The sequence below is a fragment of the Anabrus simplex genome, chromosome 3, assembly GCF_040414725.1.
Source record: "Anabrus simplex isolate iqAnaSimp1 chromosome 3, ASM4041472v1, whole genome shotgun sequence".
NCBI lineage: Eukaryota > Metazoa > Arthropoda > Insecta > Orthoptera > Tettigoniidae > Anabrus > Anabrus simplex.
Window position 1 is genome coordinate 132,371,409 of NC_090267.1, and position 19,955 is coordinate 132,391,363.

At 39.7% G+C, this 19,955-nt stretch overlaps 1 protein-coding gene across 1 annotated transcript in view; it reads left to right on the top strand.

The window, feature by feature from the left end:
* btv (beethoven) overlaps positions 1-19,955 on the top strand; it is a 594,436-nt gene that overhangs the window by 494,697 nt on the left and 79,784 nt on the right. The window contains exons 58-62 of the mRNA XM_068226811.1: positions 209-345; positions 4,229-4,314; positions 4,646-4,809; positions 18,784-19,182; positions 19,404-19,565. Of these exons, the coding sequence (XP_068082912.1) occupies positions 209-345; positions 4,229-4,314; positions 4,646-4,809; positions 18,784-19,182; positions 19,404-19,565 (948 nt within the window). The remainder of the gene's footprint in view (positions 1-208; positions 346-4,228; positions 4,315-4,645; positions 4,810-18,783; positions 19,183-19,403; positions 19,566-19,955) is intronic.

Here is a 19,955-nt window from a genome sequence, read left to right on the forward strand (position 1 = left end):
TCTAAAATTGTTAACCCCTCCCCCCTTTATTTGCTTAACGGTGGTTTTACTGTATTAAAAAATTTAAAAATTTGCTGGTTATCTATGGATTTAGTATAACTTTTCTTCAACAGTTTGTTGCTGGTATGCCACTACCCATTTCTCTGTCTTATGCTCTTATTACTGCATGAATAACTGATCTACTGAAATATGTCCTTGTTTTTAACAGACATGTCTGCGTCCTTTCCTAATTGATCCCTCCTCTCTTGCCTCTGAGTGGCTCAAGAAACATCTACAAGACAAGCCGATGGATGTGGTGTCCCAGCATAGTGATCGCTTCACCACTTCACTAGAGCTAGCAATCAGGTAAAGTAACTCATACTATAGTGTACGTCTTCTTGCACATGTGGATTTACATATTGAACTTATTGCAAATTCTTGTACATTTCTATACACCTACATGCCAAAATTCACAGAATACATGACTAAATATACATGGATTGAAGACTTCTGGAAATAATTTAAGCCATCCATTCTTGGGTTGTTGCGTCGAGTTGTTAGTGAGAGACTTTAGTCGTGTTAAGTTGAGAAGTATCTAAGTATGACATTCCTTCTGAATTACTGACAGCCTTAGGAGAAAGCAGCATGGCAAGGTTATTCCATTTAGTGTGTAAGATGTATGAGACAGGAGAAGTTCCATCTGATTTCCGGCAGAATGTTGTTATACCTATTCCCAAGAAAGCCGGTGCTGACAGGTGTGAAAACTACCGCACCATTAGTTTAGTATCTCATGCCTGCAAAATTTTAACACGTATTATTTACAGAAGAATGGAAAAACAAGTTGAAGCTGAGTTGGGAGAAGATCAGTTTGGCTTCAGAAGAAATGTAGGAACACGTGAAGCAATCTGATCTTAGAGGATCGAATCAAGAGGGACAAGCCCACGTACATGGCATTCGTAGATCTAGAAAAGACATTCAATAATGTTGATTGGATCAAGCTATCTACGATTCTGAAGGTGATTGGGATCAGATACCAAGAACGAAGAATTATCTACAATCTGTATAAAAATCAGTCTGCAGTGATAAGAATCGAGGGCTTTGAAAAAGAAGCAGCAATCCAGAAAGGAGTGAGGCAAGGCAGTTTGTCCCCCCCTCCTCTTCAGTGTTTACATAGAACAGGCAGTAAAGGAAATCAAAGAGGAATTTGGAAAGGGAATCACAATCCAAGGAGGCGAAATCAAAACCTTGAGATTTGCCGATGATATTGTTATTTTATCTGAGACTTCAGAAGATCTCGAGAAGCTGCTGAATGGTATGGACGAAGTCTTGGGTAAAGAGTACAAGATGAAAATAAATAAGTCCAAAACAAAAGTAATGGAGTGCAGTCGAACGAAGGCAGGTGATGCAGGATATATCAGATTAGGAAATTAAGTCTTAAAGAAAGTAGATGAATATTGTTACTTGGGTAGTAAAATAACTAACGATGGCAGAAGTAAGGAGGACATAAAGTGCAGACTAGCACAAACAAGGAAAAGCTTTCTTAAGAAAAGAAATTTGCTCACTTCAAACATTGATATCGGAATTAGAAAGATGTTTTTGAAGACTTTCGTGTGGAGCGTGGCATTGTATGGAAGTGAAACATGGATGATAACTAGCTCAGAAAGAAAGGGAATAGAAGCTTTTGAAATGTGGTGTTACAGGAGAATGCTGAAGGTGAGATGGATAGATCGAATCATGAATGGACACTGAATCGAATTGGTGTTTGGTGAAATTTGACAAGAAGAAGAGGTAGTATGATAGGACGCATCTTAAGACACCCACGACTTGTGCAGCTGGTTTTTGAAGGAAGTTTAGGTGGTAAGAATAGTAGGGGTAAACCAAGGTATGAGTATGACAAGCAGATTAAAGCAGATGTAGGATGCAGTAGTTACGTAGAAATGAAAAGGTTAGCACAGGATAGGGTAGCATGGAGGGCTGCATCAAACCAGTCTATGGACTGATGACTTACACACACAAGTATGTAAACTCATGTTGTGGTTTTGCCGTTGAAGTGGTTATGTTGTGTTGGTACCAAGTGTTCCATAGTTGGTTGACATTCTAATGTAGCAGTCGATTGAGTCAAGATGGTGGTTCATTTGCTGCACAACTATGAATGTGTATATAATTTGTAAATAAAACAGTGTTCACAATTGACAGCATCTCGTGCGTGCGTCTTTGTGAATACGACACTATACATAGACAAATTGTAGAAATTACCATTTCTGATCATTAATGTCTCATACATTTTTACCATATGGGTTATGATAACAGTTTATATTTATATTTTTATGTATATCAACATCGTGCATCACTAACATGGAAACGTTGTTCAGTCATCATTGTAACAAAATATTTTGCGATGGTGGTGGTTGTTGTCATGATTGTTTTTATGAGCTGAAAAACTGTGTGGTCATCAGATTATATTGATCAGGAAGATAATGAAGATGACCATCGAAATGGGAAGGAAAAACATGAAGTAGATTAATAAGAGAAAAGGGAGTTATGAAAGGAGGGGGAAATGAAATACTTCCCTGACCTTGGATGCCGTAATATCGATGAGTCAGAAGAAAGCTAAAGTGATGGCCTAAAATGTCCTAAGTCCATAAAACTATTCAACAATAACATTATACTGACTGTTGTTAATTGAGGTGTGTTGCATCTCTTCAGCTGCCACTCTTCTCTGCTAAATGACAATATTGCTGCAATTTTTCAAAAATTAACTGGTAAAACTAGTATTTGGTATGAAACAAAAGACTGTTATACACTGCAGACCAATCAGCAAATTTCCTATGTATATGCCTAATTTCCCAAGTTTCAGCAAAATTGATCACCTAATTATAAATATACCCATTTGACTGCCATTGCAGAAATAATTCTGATTTTGTCTTGAAAGACTTCCAATTGGGGAAGGAAATTTGTTAAAGGCACTTGATGTTCAAGCCTTTGTTTAAGATGAATTCTGCTATCTCAGAATCTCTGAAAAATAAGTTCAAGTAGTCCAGTCACAATTTAACAGTCCTTTAAATAATTGTCTGTGATATCTTACTGTTGCTCTATGTACTGGGCGCTTCAGATACATACTTGGCAGCATGTTAGGTTGCTGCACTTGGCAGCTCACTCATCTGGAAGGAAAGTGAAAGGTAAACAATGAATATTGTTGAATATTCCATCACAATAAATGTTCAAAGTAGCTTCCTCCCTGTCCAGCCCGGCAGTGTTGAGGGCAACGCATTCACCTGTCACCCGGTGGCTCCAGGTTCAATTCCCGGCCGGGTCAGGGTTTTTTAATTGTAAATGATTAATATCCCTGGCCTGGGGACTGGGTGTTTGTGTCATCCTTAATGTTCCTTTCCTCACATTCAAAACACTACACTTCTGCAATTACACTTTCACATAGGTTCCTATCATATGGTGAAATTAGTGGCAAAGGATCTGCAGAGGTCGACGCCACGAACAATAATTTTTTTTTTTTTTTTTTAAAGCACCCTCCCTGTTCCCCTCCGCAAAAAAATACACGCACGCACGCACACGCACGCACGCACACACACATATTATGCTCTCCTTGTATGCACAGAGTCCTCACTTAGCATTTCAGCAAATTGAGTTCCCAGTTAGTCTCTAGCCCCTGCAATGTTCGGCAGCTTCTTGATATTATGTTGTTGCAGGTATCCATTTCGTGCATCACAGTGAAAGCTCATACAATGGACCAAGTACCACCCACTCTGCTGCAGAGTATGTCTGTGAAGCACCCCATACATTTAATGCATTCATATTTCATCTTTAAGAAATGAAATAGAGTTACACATTAAAGATACATTTCCTTCACAGTGGCAGTAAGTGTATGAGAAATAATGGTAAGGATACACTGAGGTATGAATATGAAAATCGTATTAGAGTATGCAGATGAAGGCTGCAATAACTATGAAGAGGATATGGATATATTGAGCACAACATCAAGCTAGACCATGGTCTGATGATCCAAATAACAAGTCACATGTTAAAACTTCATATCAATCATCAAATTTCCTAGATAGATGCCTAATTTCCCTAGTTTCAACAAAATTGATCACTTGATTATAAATCTATCCAGCTGACTTTCAGTAGAGGAATAATTCTGATTTTGTCTTGAAAGACTTCTCATTATTATTATATTAATAATAATAATAATAATAATAATAATAATAATAATAATAATAATATTTATTCCTAGGTTTGGCAAGGTTCTCATAATTCAAGAGGTGGATTCAATTGACCCTGCTCTTTATCCTGTCTTGCGTGGTGATTTTATTAACCAAGGTAAGATATCAGAAATTCAGTATCAGATAGAATTCATTTGAAATTCATTCTCACTGCTGCTGTTAGAAATTTTTGTCTGCTTCCTTTGTCACCAAAGAATGTTTTAGCAGCATTAGCTGTGCTCATTTTGAAACAAATTTCCTTCCTCAGTTGACAATAGATCACTAGATGTTCTTTAATAAAGCACTTGCAGTAGTTATACGAGTTCTTATGTTTCTTTTTTTCTGTCTTTCATTCGAAGTTTCTTAGTTTCTTGTTACGCTTTTATAATATTGACTTCAAAAATGTCATTTATTTGACTATTTGTGATATAAATTTATTTATGTTGCAGGTCCTCGTAAAGTTGTACAAGTGGGTGAAAAGCTCATAGACTACAATGATGGTTTTCAACTGTTTTTGACGTCTCGTAACCCTGAACCTGATATATCTCCAGATTCTGCAGCTATCCTCACCTGTATAAACTTCACTACTACATGGGCTGGACTTACTGGACAGGTATGTATAGCTGAATAGCGAACGATGCACAAGACATACGTTCTAATTATATTAGTCTGCTACTCTTGCCTTATAACTGTATGTTAGAATTTCTTTAATAGAAATGTCGTTAGCACCCCTTATGTGAGTGTAACTATGTAAATAGTAATCTAACAATGTGTTTAACATGACTTAAACTGTTGATTGTTTTAGGAAATGCCAAATGGCACCAGGAATTGATCGTTGTTATCATCATCATTCACATAGGATCTGCTTGGGAACCCTTTCTCTATATATTCTATTGACATGGTCTCTCCTCTACTTTCTGAAATTTCTTATATCCATGCAGGGGCCATTTTCATTTCTCTCATCAAGTCGTCATTCCTTTTATGGTCCTGTCTTGTGTACCCTGCTGTGAACCTCGTCAGTCTCTTTTCTGCTTCTTTCTGCTTCCTGATGGTCCATGCTACACTGTGGGAATGGGTCAAGCTAAAGTATTGTAAATGTGAGACCTATCTGAACTATCTGAAAAATGGTTACCAGCCATATGAATTTTGAAATATAGTATAGAATATACTGTACAAGTCCCTATCAGAAGAAAAGTAAAACTCATTCCAGGCTCAGAAAAAGTGTATTTTGCCAAGGAACGGAAGAATGTTTAATCATTAGATTTGATGTACAGTACTCATAGTTAAATAAATTTAGAAAGTGATAAGGAAGCTTACAAAGTTTTTCTGGAAAAGAGAAATTGTATTCAGGATAAATGTTTAAATGTGCTTTATGATTGATGTTGAGTTAAGTCCTAATTATCTTACAAGTTAGTGAGGTACACTTGGTTAAAGATAAGTTTCTCAAATGAAACAGGTAAATTGATGGAATATAAATGAAGTTCTTTTTTTCTCCATTGTTATTTCTACAGAATTAAATCAGGTAGCAGTACCAAACGTGACATTACAAATATTAAATGTTCCGTAGCATTCATTGTTTGTTTGTTTGTTTGTTTGTTTGTTTGTTTGTTTGTTTGCTTGCTTGCTTGCTTGCTTGCTTGCTTGCTTGCTTGCTTGCTTGCTTGCTTGCTTGCTTGCTTGCTTGCTTGCTTGGTTGTTTGACCTGAACAGTAACAAATAGAGATGGGAATTATAGGCACGAGTAGGTTAGAATGAGAAGGCGCAAGTGTAATCTAACTGCACTACCATTATACCAGTGCGTTGCCTAAGGTTTAGGGGTTCTGATAGTTCAGATTGCTAATATTTATGCAAATCTCACTGCAGAACCATTGTGCGGGTATTATGACACTTGTGCCTTGGTTAAATATATTTGCATTCTAACTTATTCTTGCCTATAATTCCCATCTCTAGTAATAAAGAAAGAATTAATGAAAGATAAACCTCAGGGACACAGGAACAAATAATTTCTATTCACCCGCTATAATTCTATTGGAGTCAATTGAAGAAAACTTTAGAAACCACAACACAAGGGATTTCTACAGAACATTCACAGAAAAAATCCAAGGATACATTCCACAGAACTTATGTTTTAGGAAACAAGACGGAAAATTGGCGCTTACTAATAAAGAAAACTGCCAAGAACTTGCACGGTACTTCTCAGAACTTCTTAACTGCCCCGAACCCACTGAAAGATTTCTTGAAGAAGCATCCAGTTTCACTCACCCAGAATCACCTCCACCAAACCAGGAAGAAATTCAGAGCCACATTAAACGACTAAAGAACAACAGAACCTCAGGAAGAGATGGAATTGTTGCAGAATTCCTTAAGAATCTTGGTCCAAATTCACTCAAGGAACTTACAGAAATCATACAGAAAATCTGGAAAAATGAAAAACTCCCAGAAGACTGAAAATGTGCCTTGATTCACCCACTTCACAAAAAAGGAGACAAAACTGATGTGAACAACTATAGGGGAATCTCCCTCCTTGAAGTCGGCTACAAAATTTTCTCTGCATGCCTGTTGAAAAGAATACAAGAACAACTAGGGCATAAAATTGGTGAATATCAAGCTGGGTTCCGCCCTCACAGATCATGCACTGAACAGATCTTCAACTTCAAAACCGCTCTAAAATTCAGGGCCCTCAGAAACCTTCCAATCATCTGTACCTTCGTAGATTTCAAGAAGGCTTATGATTCAGTTGATCGTCAATCTCTGTTCAGCATCCTGAAAGAACAGGGATTAGACTCCAAAACGCTAAAATTGACCAAACAGACCCTCACTGACACAAAGTCAAGAGTGAAATTCATGGGAGAAATTTCAGACGAATTCCTGATAAAAACTGGTGTCCGGCAAGGAGATGGACTATCACCCCTCCTCTTCAACCTCGTACTAGATAAGGTGATGAGGGAATGGGAAAACGAATTGAAAGCACAAAATAGCTGGAACCCAGTAAACATCGGGACACGAAAAAACAAGCTTGAAATTCCATGCTTAGCCTTCGCGGATGACCTGGCCCTTTTGTCCAGCGATGAAGTCACAGCAATAAAGCAAGTTGAAATTCTCCAAGAATGTGCCAGAAAGGTCGGACTTCAGATCTCCTTCCAGAAAACTGAATTTTTATGTGCAAAACTAGACATCCATAGTCTCAATACAAAATACAGACAAATCAACAGAGTCCCTCACTTCAAATACCTGGGCGAAATCCTCAAACCAACCGGACAAGAGAAAATAGCCCAAAACAACCGTGTCCAAAAACTCAGAAGAGCTTATGGGAGAACAAGAGAAATCTATAACAAAAAATGTATGTCTCTCCACGTTAAGATTAAACATTACAATACTGTAATCAAACCGGAGGCTTTATATGCTTCATAGAAAGGGCGAACTAGAAAATATCCTAAAAGAGGAGCGAAAAATCATGAGGAAAATTTTGGGACCAAGACACACGGGAGAAGGGTACCACCTCCAAACCCGGAAGTCCACAGAAAAATTATCTAATATTGCGGCAGACCTCAGGAAATAAAGGCTAAAATTTTATGGACATGTTAAGAGGCTTCCAGAAACTAGATTAACCCACCAAGTTCTTGAAAGAGTTGACAAACTGAAGAATTTTCCTTGGATACAACAAACAAAAGCGGACATGAAGAACGCACAAATTCTCTGTGAAGACATTTTGAATCGAAATATATATAGAAAGAAAATTGACAATTGGGAAGTTACTCCAGAGAATTAAGTACCAAAAAGAGCAGGTACCAAGTGGACGGAAGAAAGGAAAAGGATCTTTAGTCAACAGATGAAAACATCCTGGATCCTCCGCAAACGAAATCATAAATAAAGCTTCGTGTGTTCCGAAAGGGACCATTCACGCATAATAATAATAATAATAATAATAATAATAATAATAATAATAATAATAATAATAATAATAATAATAATAATAATAATAAATATACACTTTCCCCATTGTGCCCTCTTTCTCTCTCAGATTTTATGAGATGAAGTTTTCTCATCACATCTCTGCACAATATCATATGAAAGTAAATCTAATGATCTATAATTTAAATATTTGAGCTAAATTAGTTTTAAAGCTATCATTTTTATTGTGTGTAAAGTTATTAGGGTTTATGCTGGCCTGATGGCCCTCATTTATATCTCATCATCTGTGTGTTTGCTGGGATTGATAAGATGTCTGGGGATATATTAAAGTCAGTGGGTTGGGATTTACACAAGTTGTGACCAGTATTTGGCTACATTGATGGCATTGTTTCCAGCCAGTGCCAATTCCAACCCTGTACATGAAACTGGGCATAGACGACAGTGCAAGAGGTGCGTAGAAGTCTGTTCCTCTCCACATTCGCATAATGAGTCCCCATCATGCACAATGCCCCATTTCACAAGATTGTCCTTAGATCTTGCAACGCCGGTCCGCAGTCTGTTTAACGACTTCCATATACACCATCCCTCTTCGTGACCAGGTGGCAGCTTTTCTTCAATTTCAATACGTTCCGGATGATCTGGGTACCTTTGTTTCCATAGCTTAACCCTGGCCTTTTTTGGGTCAGAATCAAGTGGAGCAGAAGACTGTAGAAAACTCTTCCTGGATTTCAGTCGAGCTGGTGGTGGCTGATGTTCATGAAGGGGATGGGTTGAGATGCTGCAAACCTTTTGTCTCTCGATATTAGCGGCCACCTCACGTCTAATATCAGGTGGGGCTATACCTGCAGGTGAATACAACTTCTGTGTGGGTGTTGGTTTTAAACAGCCTGTAATTAGCCTGCAGGTTTTCCCGTATTTCACGGCATAATCGTCGCACTTTTTATACCAAAATTTTCGAAAAAAATTGTAGGGTGCGACCATTATACGATGAATATTTAATACCAGTTGTATTACTCAAAAAATGTATTTATAACTAAATTGTATTTGATACAAATTTAAGATGCACGTAATACTCGCGTTTATACATCAAAATAATTAAAATAGTCTAAAACAAAATTCATAATTTTTTGCAACAATTCGGCGAACGTTTTTCCAACCTGAAAATAAAAATGAACGTATTAAGTTAATTTGTCATTAATTTGAGTATTAAAGTTAAAATATTACACTTGCAAAAAATTATCGCTTTGTTGTGAAATGCGGACCTACCGGTACGCAATTTATTCCAAATCTTCGGTGTCGCTATCGTAGGTTTCGCTATCTGATGCGCCGTCCTCGCCTCTGTTAATACCAGTATCAGATTCTTCGTCTCCCTGCCACACTGCGTCATCTTCGGAACCGTCTAGTGCATTCGAAATCCCAGTCCTTTTGAAGCTCTTGGAGACTAGTTCAGGTGGTATAAGATCCCAACTCTTCTTCACCCACGAGCATAACAAGTCCAAGGGTGGACGCCTGATATTTCTGGCGGGCGTCAATTGCTGATCGCCGCTCATCATCCACTCGTTGTAAAATCGACGTAAGTGGTCTTTAAAGGGTTTATTAACACATACGTCTAGTGGCTGGAAAGCAGATGTTAGGCCACCAGGAATGACTATCTGTCGTGTCTTATTTGTAGTGAGAATTTGCTTCACTTCGTTCACGAGGTGACCTCGGAAACTATCTAAAACAAGCAGAGCTGGTTGTTTTAGTAGTGCACCAGATCTTCTATTCCACACAGTTTTAACCCAGTCCAGCATGAGTTCTACGTCCATCCAACCCTTTAGTTGCACTCGTACATGAATTCCATGGGGAAACTGTATATTCTTAGGCATTGTTTTCCTCTTGAAAATGATGTAAGGCGGCAACTTTCTCCCGTCAGCTGTAATGGCTAGCATTGCCGTGCATTGCAACTTCTCACTACTGCTGGTTTTCATTAATACACTCCGTGATCCTTTTAGCGCAATAGTGCTGTTGCGAGGCATATCAAAAAAGATTGGAGTCTGATCGGCATTACCGATTTGAGAAAGCAAGTACGAAGTTTCCTTGCGCAAACGTATGACAAATCGGTGAAAATTTACAATCTTGTCCGTGTAATCAGCAGGCAACTTTTGGCTTAGTGTTGTTCTCCTTCGCACTGACAGATTGTGTCGTCGCATGAACCCCTTAATCCACCCACGAGTCGCCTTAAACTGAGTTACCGGTATGTTGTGTTTGCGCGCTACCTCCTGTCCCTTAATTTGTAACATTTCATATGATACACTGCAGCCATTGTTACGTATTTCACTGACGTACCTAAACACTTCTTCGTCAATTATAGGAAACTTCCCTGTTTTAGGACCTCTAAACGCGCGTCTAGAAGGGTTTGTGCTTTTTAGCTTGTTTTTTATTTTCCGCCAGTCACGCACCAACTTTTCACTCATAGAAAATTTTCTTTCTGCAGCTCTGTTCCCGTGCTGTTCAGCGAAGGCAATTACGCTTAGCTTGAAGCCCGCAGAATAGTTTCTATATTTACCCATAATCGCTTATAAATGCTTCACACGTTAATGTTTTGCGATATAAATGACTTTCCGTAATTGTTCACTATTAAAACAAATTATTTCTGCAAACACCCAAAACACAAATTAAAAACTTAAATTCTCACGCACACATGTCTACAGTAATCACGTAAATCTGAAACAAATAAATGCATCTGTGATCTATCCATTCCAGAGCAGCCAATACTGTTAGGCAGCAAGGAAGCATGCAACAATTTATCAGTTTAGCTCGTTGGTTGCGATACACTACTGCGCTTGCGCAAAGCTCGCAAACCGGAGCTCTAGCTAGCACGGTGTAGATCTACTGTATAGTTGACTGTATTCCGAGACGTCAGTAACAAACATTCATTTTTTTCAATTTCTTTTAAACATGCGGTAATTAGGTTAATATTTCTTCCCAGTTATTGATGATTTTACATTACATTACTGACGAGTTTATAAAATAAAACTTTAATAGCATTGGATAATAATTATCTTGACTGCTTGGATAAGAGTTTTCATCCCATGCCCTGACACTTATGATGTAGTAGTAAGATAAGAGTCTAGCGATGACAACTGAGATATCGTAAATAATTCGGCTGAATAATTCCGTGGAAATCTGCGTTATCGTCTTGGATTTCACTTCGTGCGCAATAACACAGGAGCCGGCCCCATGGTGTAGGGGTAGCGTGCTTGCCTCTTACACGGAGGCCTCGGGTTCAATTCACGGCCGGGTCAGGGAATTTTACCTGTATCTGAGGGCTGGTTCGAGGTCCATTCAACCTACCTAGCCGGTATTTCCTGGCGACGTTGCCGATAAGCGATAACTTACAGCCTTACGTATTTCAAATGGGAACTCATAATATGTAGGTGGTGAATAAATAGTACACTGTCTCGCGACCACGTTGTCAAACTGCCGATAGCCTGCCGGTAAGCATAATATGTAGGTGGTGAATAAATAGTACACTGTCTCGCGACCACGTTGTCAAACTGCCGATAGTCTACCGGTAAGCCATGCGTCGTACATATACCGGTATTATTTATTTATACGTTGTGCAACATGTCGCAAACGTGACTGTGTTGCCAAATTGCCCATAAACCATACACGTATTTAAATTGCGCATTCATGTGCAACTTACGTTGCAGTTCCATTTACCTTTTAACCAGATTAGTGAACAAAATTTGGACGTGCGACGATTATGTAATTAAAGGTTTAAAGTCCGATTTTTGTATTGAAAATAAAGGATGCGACGATTACGTGGTGGCGACGATTATGCCGTGAAATACGGTATTCAAGGCAATGTCGACTTTCTTTGCGGGAGTTGATTTATACCACACGGGACTAGCATATTCAGCAGCAGAGTAGCAGAGTGCTAGGGCAGTTGTCCTTACTGTCTGGGGATGGGCACCCCATCCAGAACCAGTTACCTAGTTACCTTATGCAATAGGCGTTTCGTGATGAAACTTTTGCCCTGAGTTTGGTGTAGTGTGTGGTGAAGATCAGCGAACGATCCAGGGTAACACCAAGGTAAACTGGAGTATTGCAATGTTCCAGCTCCATTCCTTTCCAATTCACACGCAGCGTCCACAGGGCTTCTTTGTTCTCTAAATGAAAGGCGCACACATTAGTTTTTGATGGGTTTGGCTTGAGGTGATTTTCCTCATAATAATCTGAGAGCATCTTCAAAGCAGCAGTTAGGTTTTGTTCCACTTGCTCAAAGTTTTTACTCTGAGTTGCCAGGGCCAGGTCATCTGCATACAGAAAGCTCCTTATGTGAGGTGGAAGAGGTTGGTCATTGGTATATATGTTAAATAGCATTGGTGCTAGGACACTGCCTTGTGGGAGACCGTTCTTCTGTATTCTCCATCTACTCCGCTGTCCTTGAAATTCAATGAAGAAACGTCGGTTCTGCAACAGCGTGGCAATAATTGTTGTGAGCCTGAAATCCATAGTAAGATGGTAAAACTTCCTTAGAACTATCTGGTGTTGTACAGTATCATATGCTGAAGAGAGATTAAAAAAAGCTACTCCAGTAATATCACCACGTTGAAATCCATCTTCTATGTGCTGTGTCAGATTAAGGATCTGTGTACAGCAGTTCCTTCCTGGTCTAAATCCAGCCTGCTCTGGCATTAGAAAAGGTTCGACCACTGGTGTTATACGGTTCAGAAGTATTCTTTCAAAAAATTTATATAGATGGCACAGGAGTGATATTGGTCTGAAATTCTTCGGATCCGTAGGCTGCTTGCCAGGTTTCAGGATTGCAACCACCTTAGTCTTCCTCCAGATTTTAGGGATTTGACATCATTCCAGACAGTTATTGAAAAGCTGTAGGATTCATTGTTTGGTAGCATTCCCAAAGTGTTGTATCTGCTCCATACGCATGTCATCTAGACTGGCTGCCTTGCCAGTTTTGCTCATTTTTATGGCGTTTTCCAGCTCGTTCATAGTGAAGATATAGCGTAGATATTTTCATGTAATACTTCCTTTCTCTCTTCTTCTTTTTTTTTTTTTTTTTACAATTAATTTGTTCATATGTCTTTCATTTTGAGTGATTAACATACTTCATATTTTTATTATTTAATTTTTGAATTTAATTTGAAGTGATTTTTTAAATATATTGGTACCTCTGACACGAATGAATTAATTAATTAATAAATTAATAGTGGGTTGGGATGGTATATCTGAAAAACTTATTTGATTACTCTTTGCATGAATGGAGAGTTTCAATAGAGCTTCAATGTACAAGGGAAAAGATGATAAAAATTAAACAGGTAATTACTGGCCGGTCATCTTGTTATGGGAGATTACTGAGGGCTATTGGACTGGTGCTTGAATGTGTGGCTAAACTTGTAGAAAATTGAACTCAGAGAATTAGAGTAAGTGAGGTGTTTTCTGATCCTGTAATGATTAAGAAAAGGGTCCCACAGGGCAGTATTATTGGATCATTATGTTTTCTTTTTTATAAATAATATCATTAAAGAACTGGAATCACAGATGTTATACTGTATAGAGTAGTAAATAGGTTACAGGGCTGTGAGAAACTACAAAAAGACTAGACAGTGTTGTGAGATAGACAGCAGACAATGGTATAATGGTAAATGGGATGAATGGTCAGGTTGTAAATCTTACCAAGAGCAAAAGTCCTCTTAGTTTTAATTACTGTGATGATGTAAGTACTGTACCTAGCTGTTAATATAAGGAATGATCTCGAGTAATTACATTAACGAGATTGTAAATAAAAATTACAGATTTCTTTAAATAGTTATGAGGGTGATTAGGGGTTGTAGTAAGGTTGTAGTCTTTGCTAAAATCCCAGTTAAAGTGTGGTTCAAGTGTATGGGACTCACACCAGGATTACTTGATACGTGAACTGGAAGAGATCGAAAGGACAACAGCACAATTGTTCTTGCTGATTTCTGACAAAAGATTAGTATTATGAATATACACTGACTGACAGAGCAAATGCAACACCAAGAAGGAGTGGTCAGAACTTTATGCCAATTGCAGGGTAGACTGACGTCACTGAGGTATGCTCATGATGTGAAATGCGCCGCTGTGCTGTGCACGTAGCGAACGATAAATGGGACACGGCGTTGGCGAATGGCCCACTTCGTACCGTGATTTCTCAGCCGACAGTCATTGTAGAACGTGTTGTCGTGTGCCACAGGACACGCGTACAGCTGAGAATGCCAGGCCGCCGTCAACGGAGGCATTTCCAGCAGACAGACGACTTTACGAGAGGTATGGTGATCGGGCTGAGAAGGGCAGGTCGGTCGCTTCGTCAAATCGCAGCCGATACCCATAGGGATGTGTCCACGGTGTAGCGCCTGTGGCGAAGATGGTTGGCGCAGGGACATGTGGCACGTGCGAGGGGTCCAGGCGCAGCCCGAGTGACGTCAGCACGCGAGGATCGGCGCATCCGCCGCCAAGCGGTGGCAGCCACGCACACCACGTCAACCGCCATTCTTCAGCATGTGCATGTTCCAATATCGACCAGAACAATTTCCCGTCGATTGGTTGAAGGAGGCCTGCACTCCCGGCGTCCGCTCAGAAGACTACCATTGACTCCACAGCATAGACGTGCACGCCTGGCATGGTGCCGGGCTAGAGCGACTTGGATGAGGGAATGGCGGAACGTCGTGTTCTCCGATGAGTCACGCTTCTGTTCTGTCAGTGATAGTCACCGCAGACGAGTGTGGCGTCGGCGTGGAGAAAGGTCAAATCCGGCAGTAACTGTGGAGCGCCCTACCGCTAGACAACGCAGCATCATGGTTTGGGGCGCTATTGCGTATGATTCCACGTCACCTCTAGTGCGTATTCAAGGCACGTTAAATGCCCACCGCTACGTGCAGCATGTGCTGCGGCCGGTGGCACTCCCGTACCTTCAGGGGCTGCCCAATGCTCTGTTTCAGCAGGATAATGCCCACCCACACACTGCTCGCATCTCCCAACAGGCTCTACGAGGTGTACAGATGCTTCCGTGGCCAGCGTACTCTCCGGATCTCTCACCAATCGAACACGTGTGGGATCTCATTGACGCCGTTTGCAAACTCTGCCCCAGCCTCGTACGGACGACCAACTGTGGCAAATGGTTGACAGAGAATGGAGAACCATCCCTCAGGACACCATCCGCACTCTTATTGACTCTGTACCTTGACGTGTTTCTGCGTGCATCGCCGCTCGCGGTGGTCCTACATCCTACTGAGTCGATGCCGTGCGCATTGTGTAACCTGCATATCGGTTTGAAATAAACATCAATTATTCGTCCGTGCCGTCTCCGTTTTTTCCCCAACTTTCATCCCTTTTGAACCACTCCTGCTTGGTGTTGCATTTGCTCTGTCAGTCAGTGTATTACAAAATTTGGGCTGGAAGATTTGGGAGTAAGGAGACAAGCTGCTCGACTAAGCAGTATGTCTTTATATAATAACAGTAAGTTGTTTTATTATTTTTTCCACCTAATCAATACATTAGACACAAACAATTAGGGTTTTGACCTTGTTAAAATATTTGTTGACATGTAATTTAAAAATATGGTACATGTTTCGCCTTAAATTTTGCAGGCATCATCACCCATGATTTGATCTTAAAATAAAATCAGGCACCTGTTTAACTTATGAACTAATGTTAAAATAAGACTATACTAAAAAGAATCTTTAAAAGTCATGAATAAATATTAACATGTGGTAAAACTATTGAATTGATAGTTTTACAAGGCTTGTAACTATGAGTCAAGATAAGATAAGTCCTCTTAGTTTTAATTACTGTGATGATGGGGTGCTGGTACCTCATGGGGTCACTGTAAGTACTGTACCTAGCTGTTAATATAAGGAGTGATCTCGGTTAATTACATTAATAAGATTGTAAATAAAAATTACAGATTTCTTTAAATAGTTATGAGGGTGATTAGGGGTTAAATATAAACAGTTAAATATAAACTTGTAATTTAAAGAAATTGATACATAATATTATTTGACTAGCAAGTGGTTGATAACAGAAAAATCGAGCGGCTAAGTTGACTAGTCACCTCTCTTCCAACCTAAGGGACTTCAATACACGCTCATTGCGTTTTATTTGCCATCTAAGACTTTGTTGAACTCCCAGTAGAAACTCGAGGACACCTATTTTGGCTTTAACTTATTATTAAAGGGGAGTCCGGTGCCTTGGGGTCTACCTGAGACTTGCTCTCACACAAAACTGTTGCTTCGGTGACATCAATCATTACGATGTATTGCGAAAGCACAAGAAGAAACCCACTTAAGTGGCAAATGCAGCGCATCAATGCGGCCTCATTGGGAGGAAAGGAAATTTGGATACTTGCCTCTACACACATATGCAGTTTCAGGCTTGATTAGTTCTGTGATGTAAACTATTGCACTAGTCAACTAACTATTAAGTGATTTTTCGTACCTGACTCTCATTTTCTATGCAATAGAATGAGATTTAACTTGTGACTATTTTAATTTTACTTTATCATTCAACGAAAAATAATAATGATTTTTATTAGTATTTTAAACAGTTTTTTAGTGATTGACAGCAATGTAAAATCTAATATGATTATTTACTTTATCATCAGCTTATGTAATTTGATATTTTAACCTCCGTCAGTATGAATGTAGTGTTATTATCTTAATTATATGAAATTGTTAGAAGCTTATACACTAATTATCCGGTCATTGATTGTCACTAATGAGAACATTGGTTCTTAGAGAACTATTATACTTTAAGTCATCAGGTTCGGGGCCCTGACCAAACTTTAGGTTAAGTTTACAAGGGCTAGTTTTTTTTAAGGTCCAATCGGTCGCGACAGTCAAACGCCCGCGAATATATGATGAACCGCTGCGCAGATGTGTTGCGCAACGTCTCTGAAATGACCATTATGCGCCTCACCTCAGTCCCGTCAGTAGTGAACGTGCAGCACGCTCGTAAACATGGCTACAACGATGGCTTTGCCCGCCAAGTGTGAAGTGCGCGGTGTAATTCGATTTCTTCAGGCTGAGGGGTGAAATGCAGCCGAAATTCATCGCCGAATAAGTCGTGTGTATGGTGAAACGTGCATGAGCGACAGCAAAGTGCAACAATGGTGCAGGAACTTTACAGCAGGGCGTACAGACGTCCATGATGCAGGCGGCCAGGGAAGGAAGCGAGTGTCAACCGATGATCTTGTTCAGCGTGTGGATCAGGCAATTCGAGAAAATCGTCGGTTCACAATTTCTGTGTTGAGTGCTTCGTTTCCTGAAATTTCCAGGTCAGCTCTCTACACAGTTGTGAGTGAGACACTTCAGTACCGCAAACTTTGTGCGAGATGGGTTCCGAAGATGCTGTCTGACCGTCACAAAACACAGCGAATGGGTGCCGCTTTAGTGTTTCTCCAGCGCTACCATGATGAAGGACCGGATTTTTTGAACAAAATTGTCACAGGGGACAAGACATGGGTTCATTTTGAAACTGAAGAAACAAAAGAGCAATCCAAACAGTGGATGCATTCACACTCCCCGAGTAAGCCAAAGAAATTCAAGCGAACATTCTCCAACAGAAAGTGTATGGCTACTGTGTTCTGGGACCGGAAAGGAGTTCTGTTGGTGGAATTCATGGAACGTGGTTCCACCATCACTGCAGCCGCATACTGTGCGACTATTCAACGTCTACGACAGGCAATTCAGAATAAGCGGAGAGGGATATTGTCATCAGGCATTGTCCTCCTCCATGACAATGCTTGGCCGCACACTGCAGCTGCCGCCACGAACCTCCTGCAGCGTTTCCAGTGGGACGTTTTCGATCTCCCAGCATACAGTCCGGACCTGGCTTGATCAGATTTTCACCTCTTTGTTCACATGAAACGCTGGCTAGGAGGACAGCGTTTTGACACCAACGAGGCGCTGCAGACCGGCGTACAAAGATGGTTACAGGCGCAGGCGGCGACGTTCTATCAAGAGGGCATTGACAAGTTGGTACCACGCTACGACAAATGTCTCAATCTGCGAGGCGACTATGTTGAAAAATAGCTGTGATGTATCAGTAAATGTTACTAATAGAAAAGTGTCAAATTTGTACTGCTGTTTCATTTCGTGACCAATCGGACCTTGAAAAAAAAAATAGCCCTCGTATTATGGCTGAAGATGCTTACGACAGTTGAGCAAAACATGTCCCAACTTATAACACCAGTTGTAATTATTGTATCCTAAATATAAGGATTGATTGGTATTGGAAAGGTGGCTTACCTTGTTTTTTATTTATGACTCTTATAATCTATATCCAATATGGTTTACATAAGATTGAGTGGAGCTTTTAAACATAGAAAAGATACATAATGTGAAAATAAAATTGGGATTTAAGAGCCCAAATTGGGGCAAATATTCATTTTTAGGAAGAGGATTTAGGGATTGGAATAATTTATCCAGGGAAATGCATGATGAATTTCCGAGTTATTTGAAATACTTCCAGAAAAGGCTAAGTAAACAATTGATAGGGAATCTGTCACCTTGACGACAGCCCTAAATGCAGATCATTGAGGATTGAATGTTTTTTCATCATCCCACGATGAATATTTTAACTCTTAAAGTAACATTTTTCACTATGAGTGGTTAAAAGAAAAACCAATTCAATTTTTTTCTTTTGTTGGTAGTTATTAGCATGTGCTGTGCGTCAGGAAAAGCCTGAACTTGAAGAAAGACGACGAAGTCTCTTACGTCAAGAAGAAGAGCTGAAATTCAAACTAGATCAGCTTCAGGAGGTTCTATTACAAGAACTCGCAAGTGCTCAAGGTGACATCTTGCAGAACAAGGAACTTTTGGCTTCACTGAACCAAACCAAGGTCAGCAGTGCTGCTATCTATGAATCTCTGGCCGAGTCTTCACGCCTCCAGTCTGAATTGGCTGCTGAGTGTGATGTATACCGTCCTCTGGCTGAATTTGGTGGATCGCTGTACTTTGCTCTTACTGATCTTGGGAAAGTTAATAACATGTACCGTTACTCAGTGGCAGCCTTCATAAGACTCTTCCAAAAGTCGTTGAGCTCTTCAACAGTAAGTAAACTATGTGTCAAACTTTCAGTTGATATTACTTTATCTTCTCCCTTAATGATATTTCTCTGAATTTTCTCTACTTTTCATTATTTTTTCAATAGACCAGGGATTCTGAAAACTTTTACCTGTGTGATCTCATTTTGACCAGAAAGAAATTCATCACAACTGATACTCTGTGTTTTCCGAATAAAACAGAATGAATGACTTAAAATGCTTCACAGATTCAGAGTGGTGAATCTCCAGCAGAGAAGATCAAAGGTCACCAGAAGAGACTACAGGCGCTTGTATATCAGTACACCAGCTGGTCTGTGTTCAAAGCTGACCGCCTCATGCTTGCCCTGCATATTGTCCGCAAAATGTACCCTGGTCTCATCAAAGACAATGTGAGTTGATGTCAATTGTGTTTTAGATACTTTTCAGCATTCTTTAAATATGATTGTTTTGGAATGTTTCATCAGTTTCTACTTTTCATTATTTTTTCAATAGACCAGGGATTCTGAAAACTTTTACCTGTGTGATCTCATTTTGACCAGAAAGAAATTCATCACAACTGATACCCTGTGTTTTCCGAATAAAACAGAACTCTCAGTTTGACTTGTAATGTGTGGCGTACACTTGACCTTTTGTGATGTTTTGCAGTTTTAAAATTCAGACTACAGACTTCAGACTAGTGGTTCTTAACTTTTGAAATGTGTGTGATAACTTTAGAACTGTAGCCAAGTCTAGAATTGAACTGCGTACATCTTCAGGGCTTCTCTATTCCAGGTCTCCTA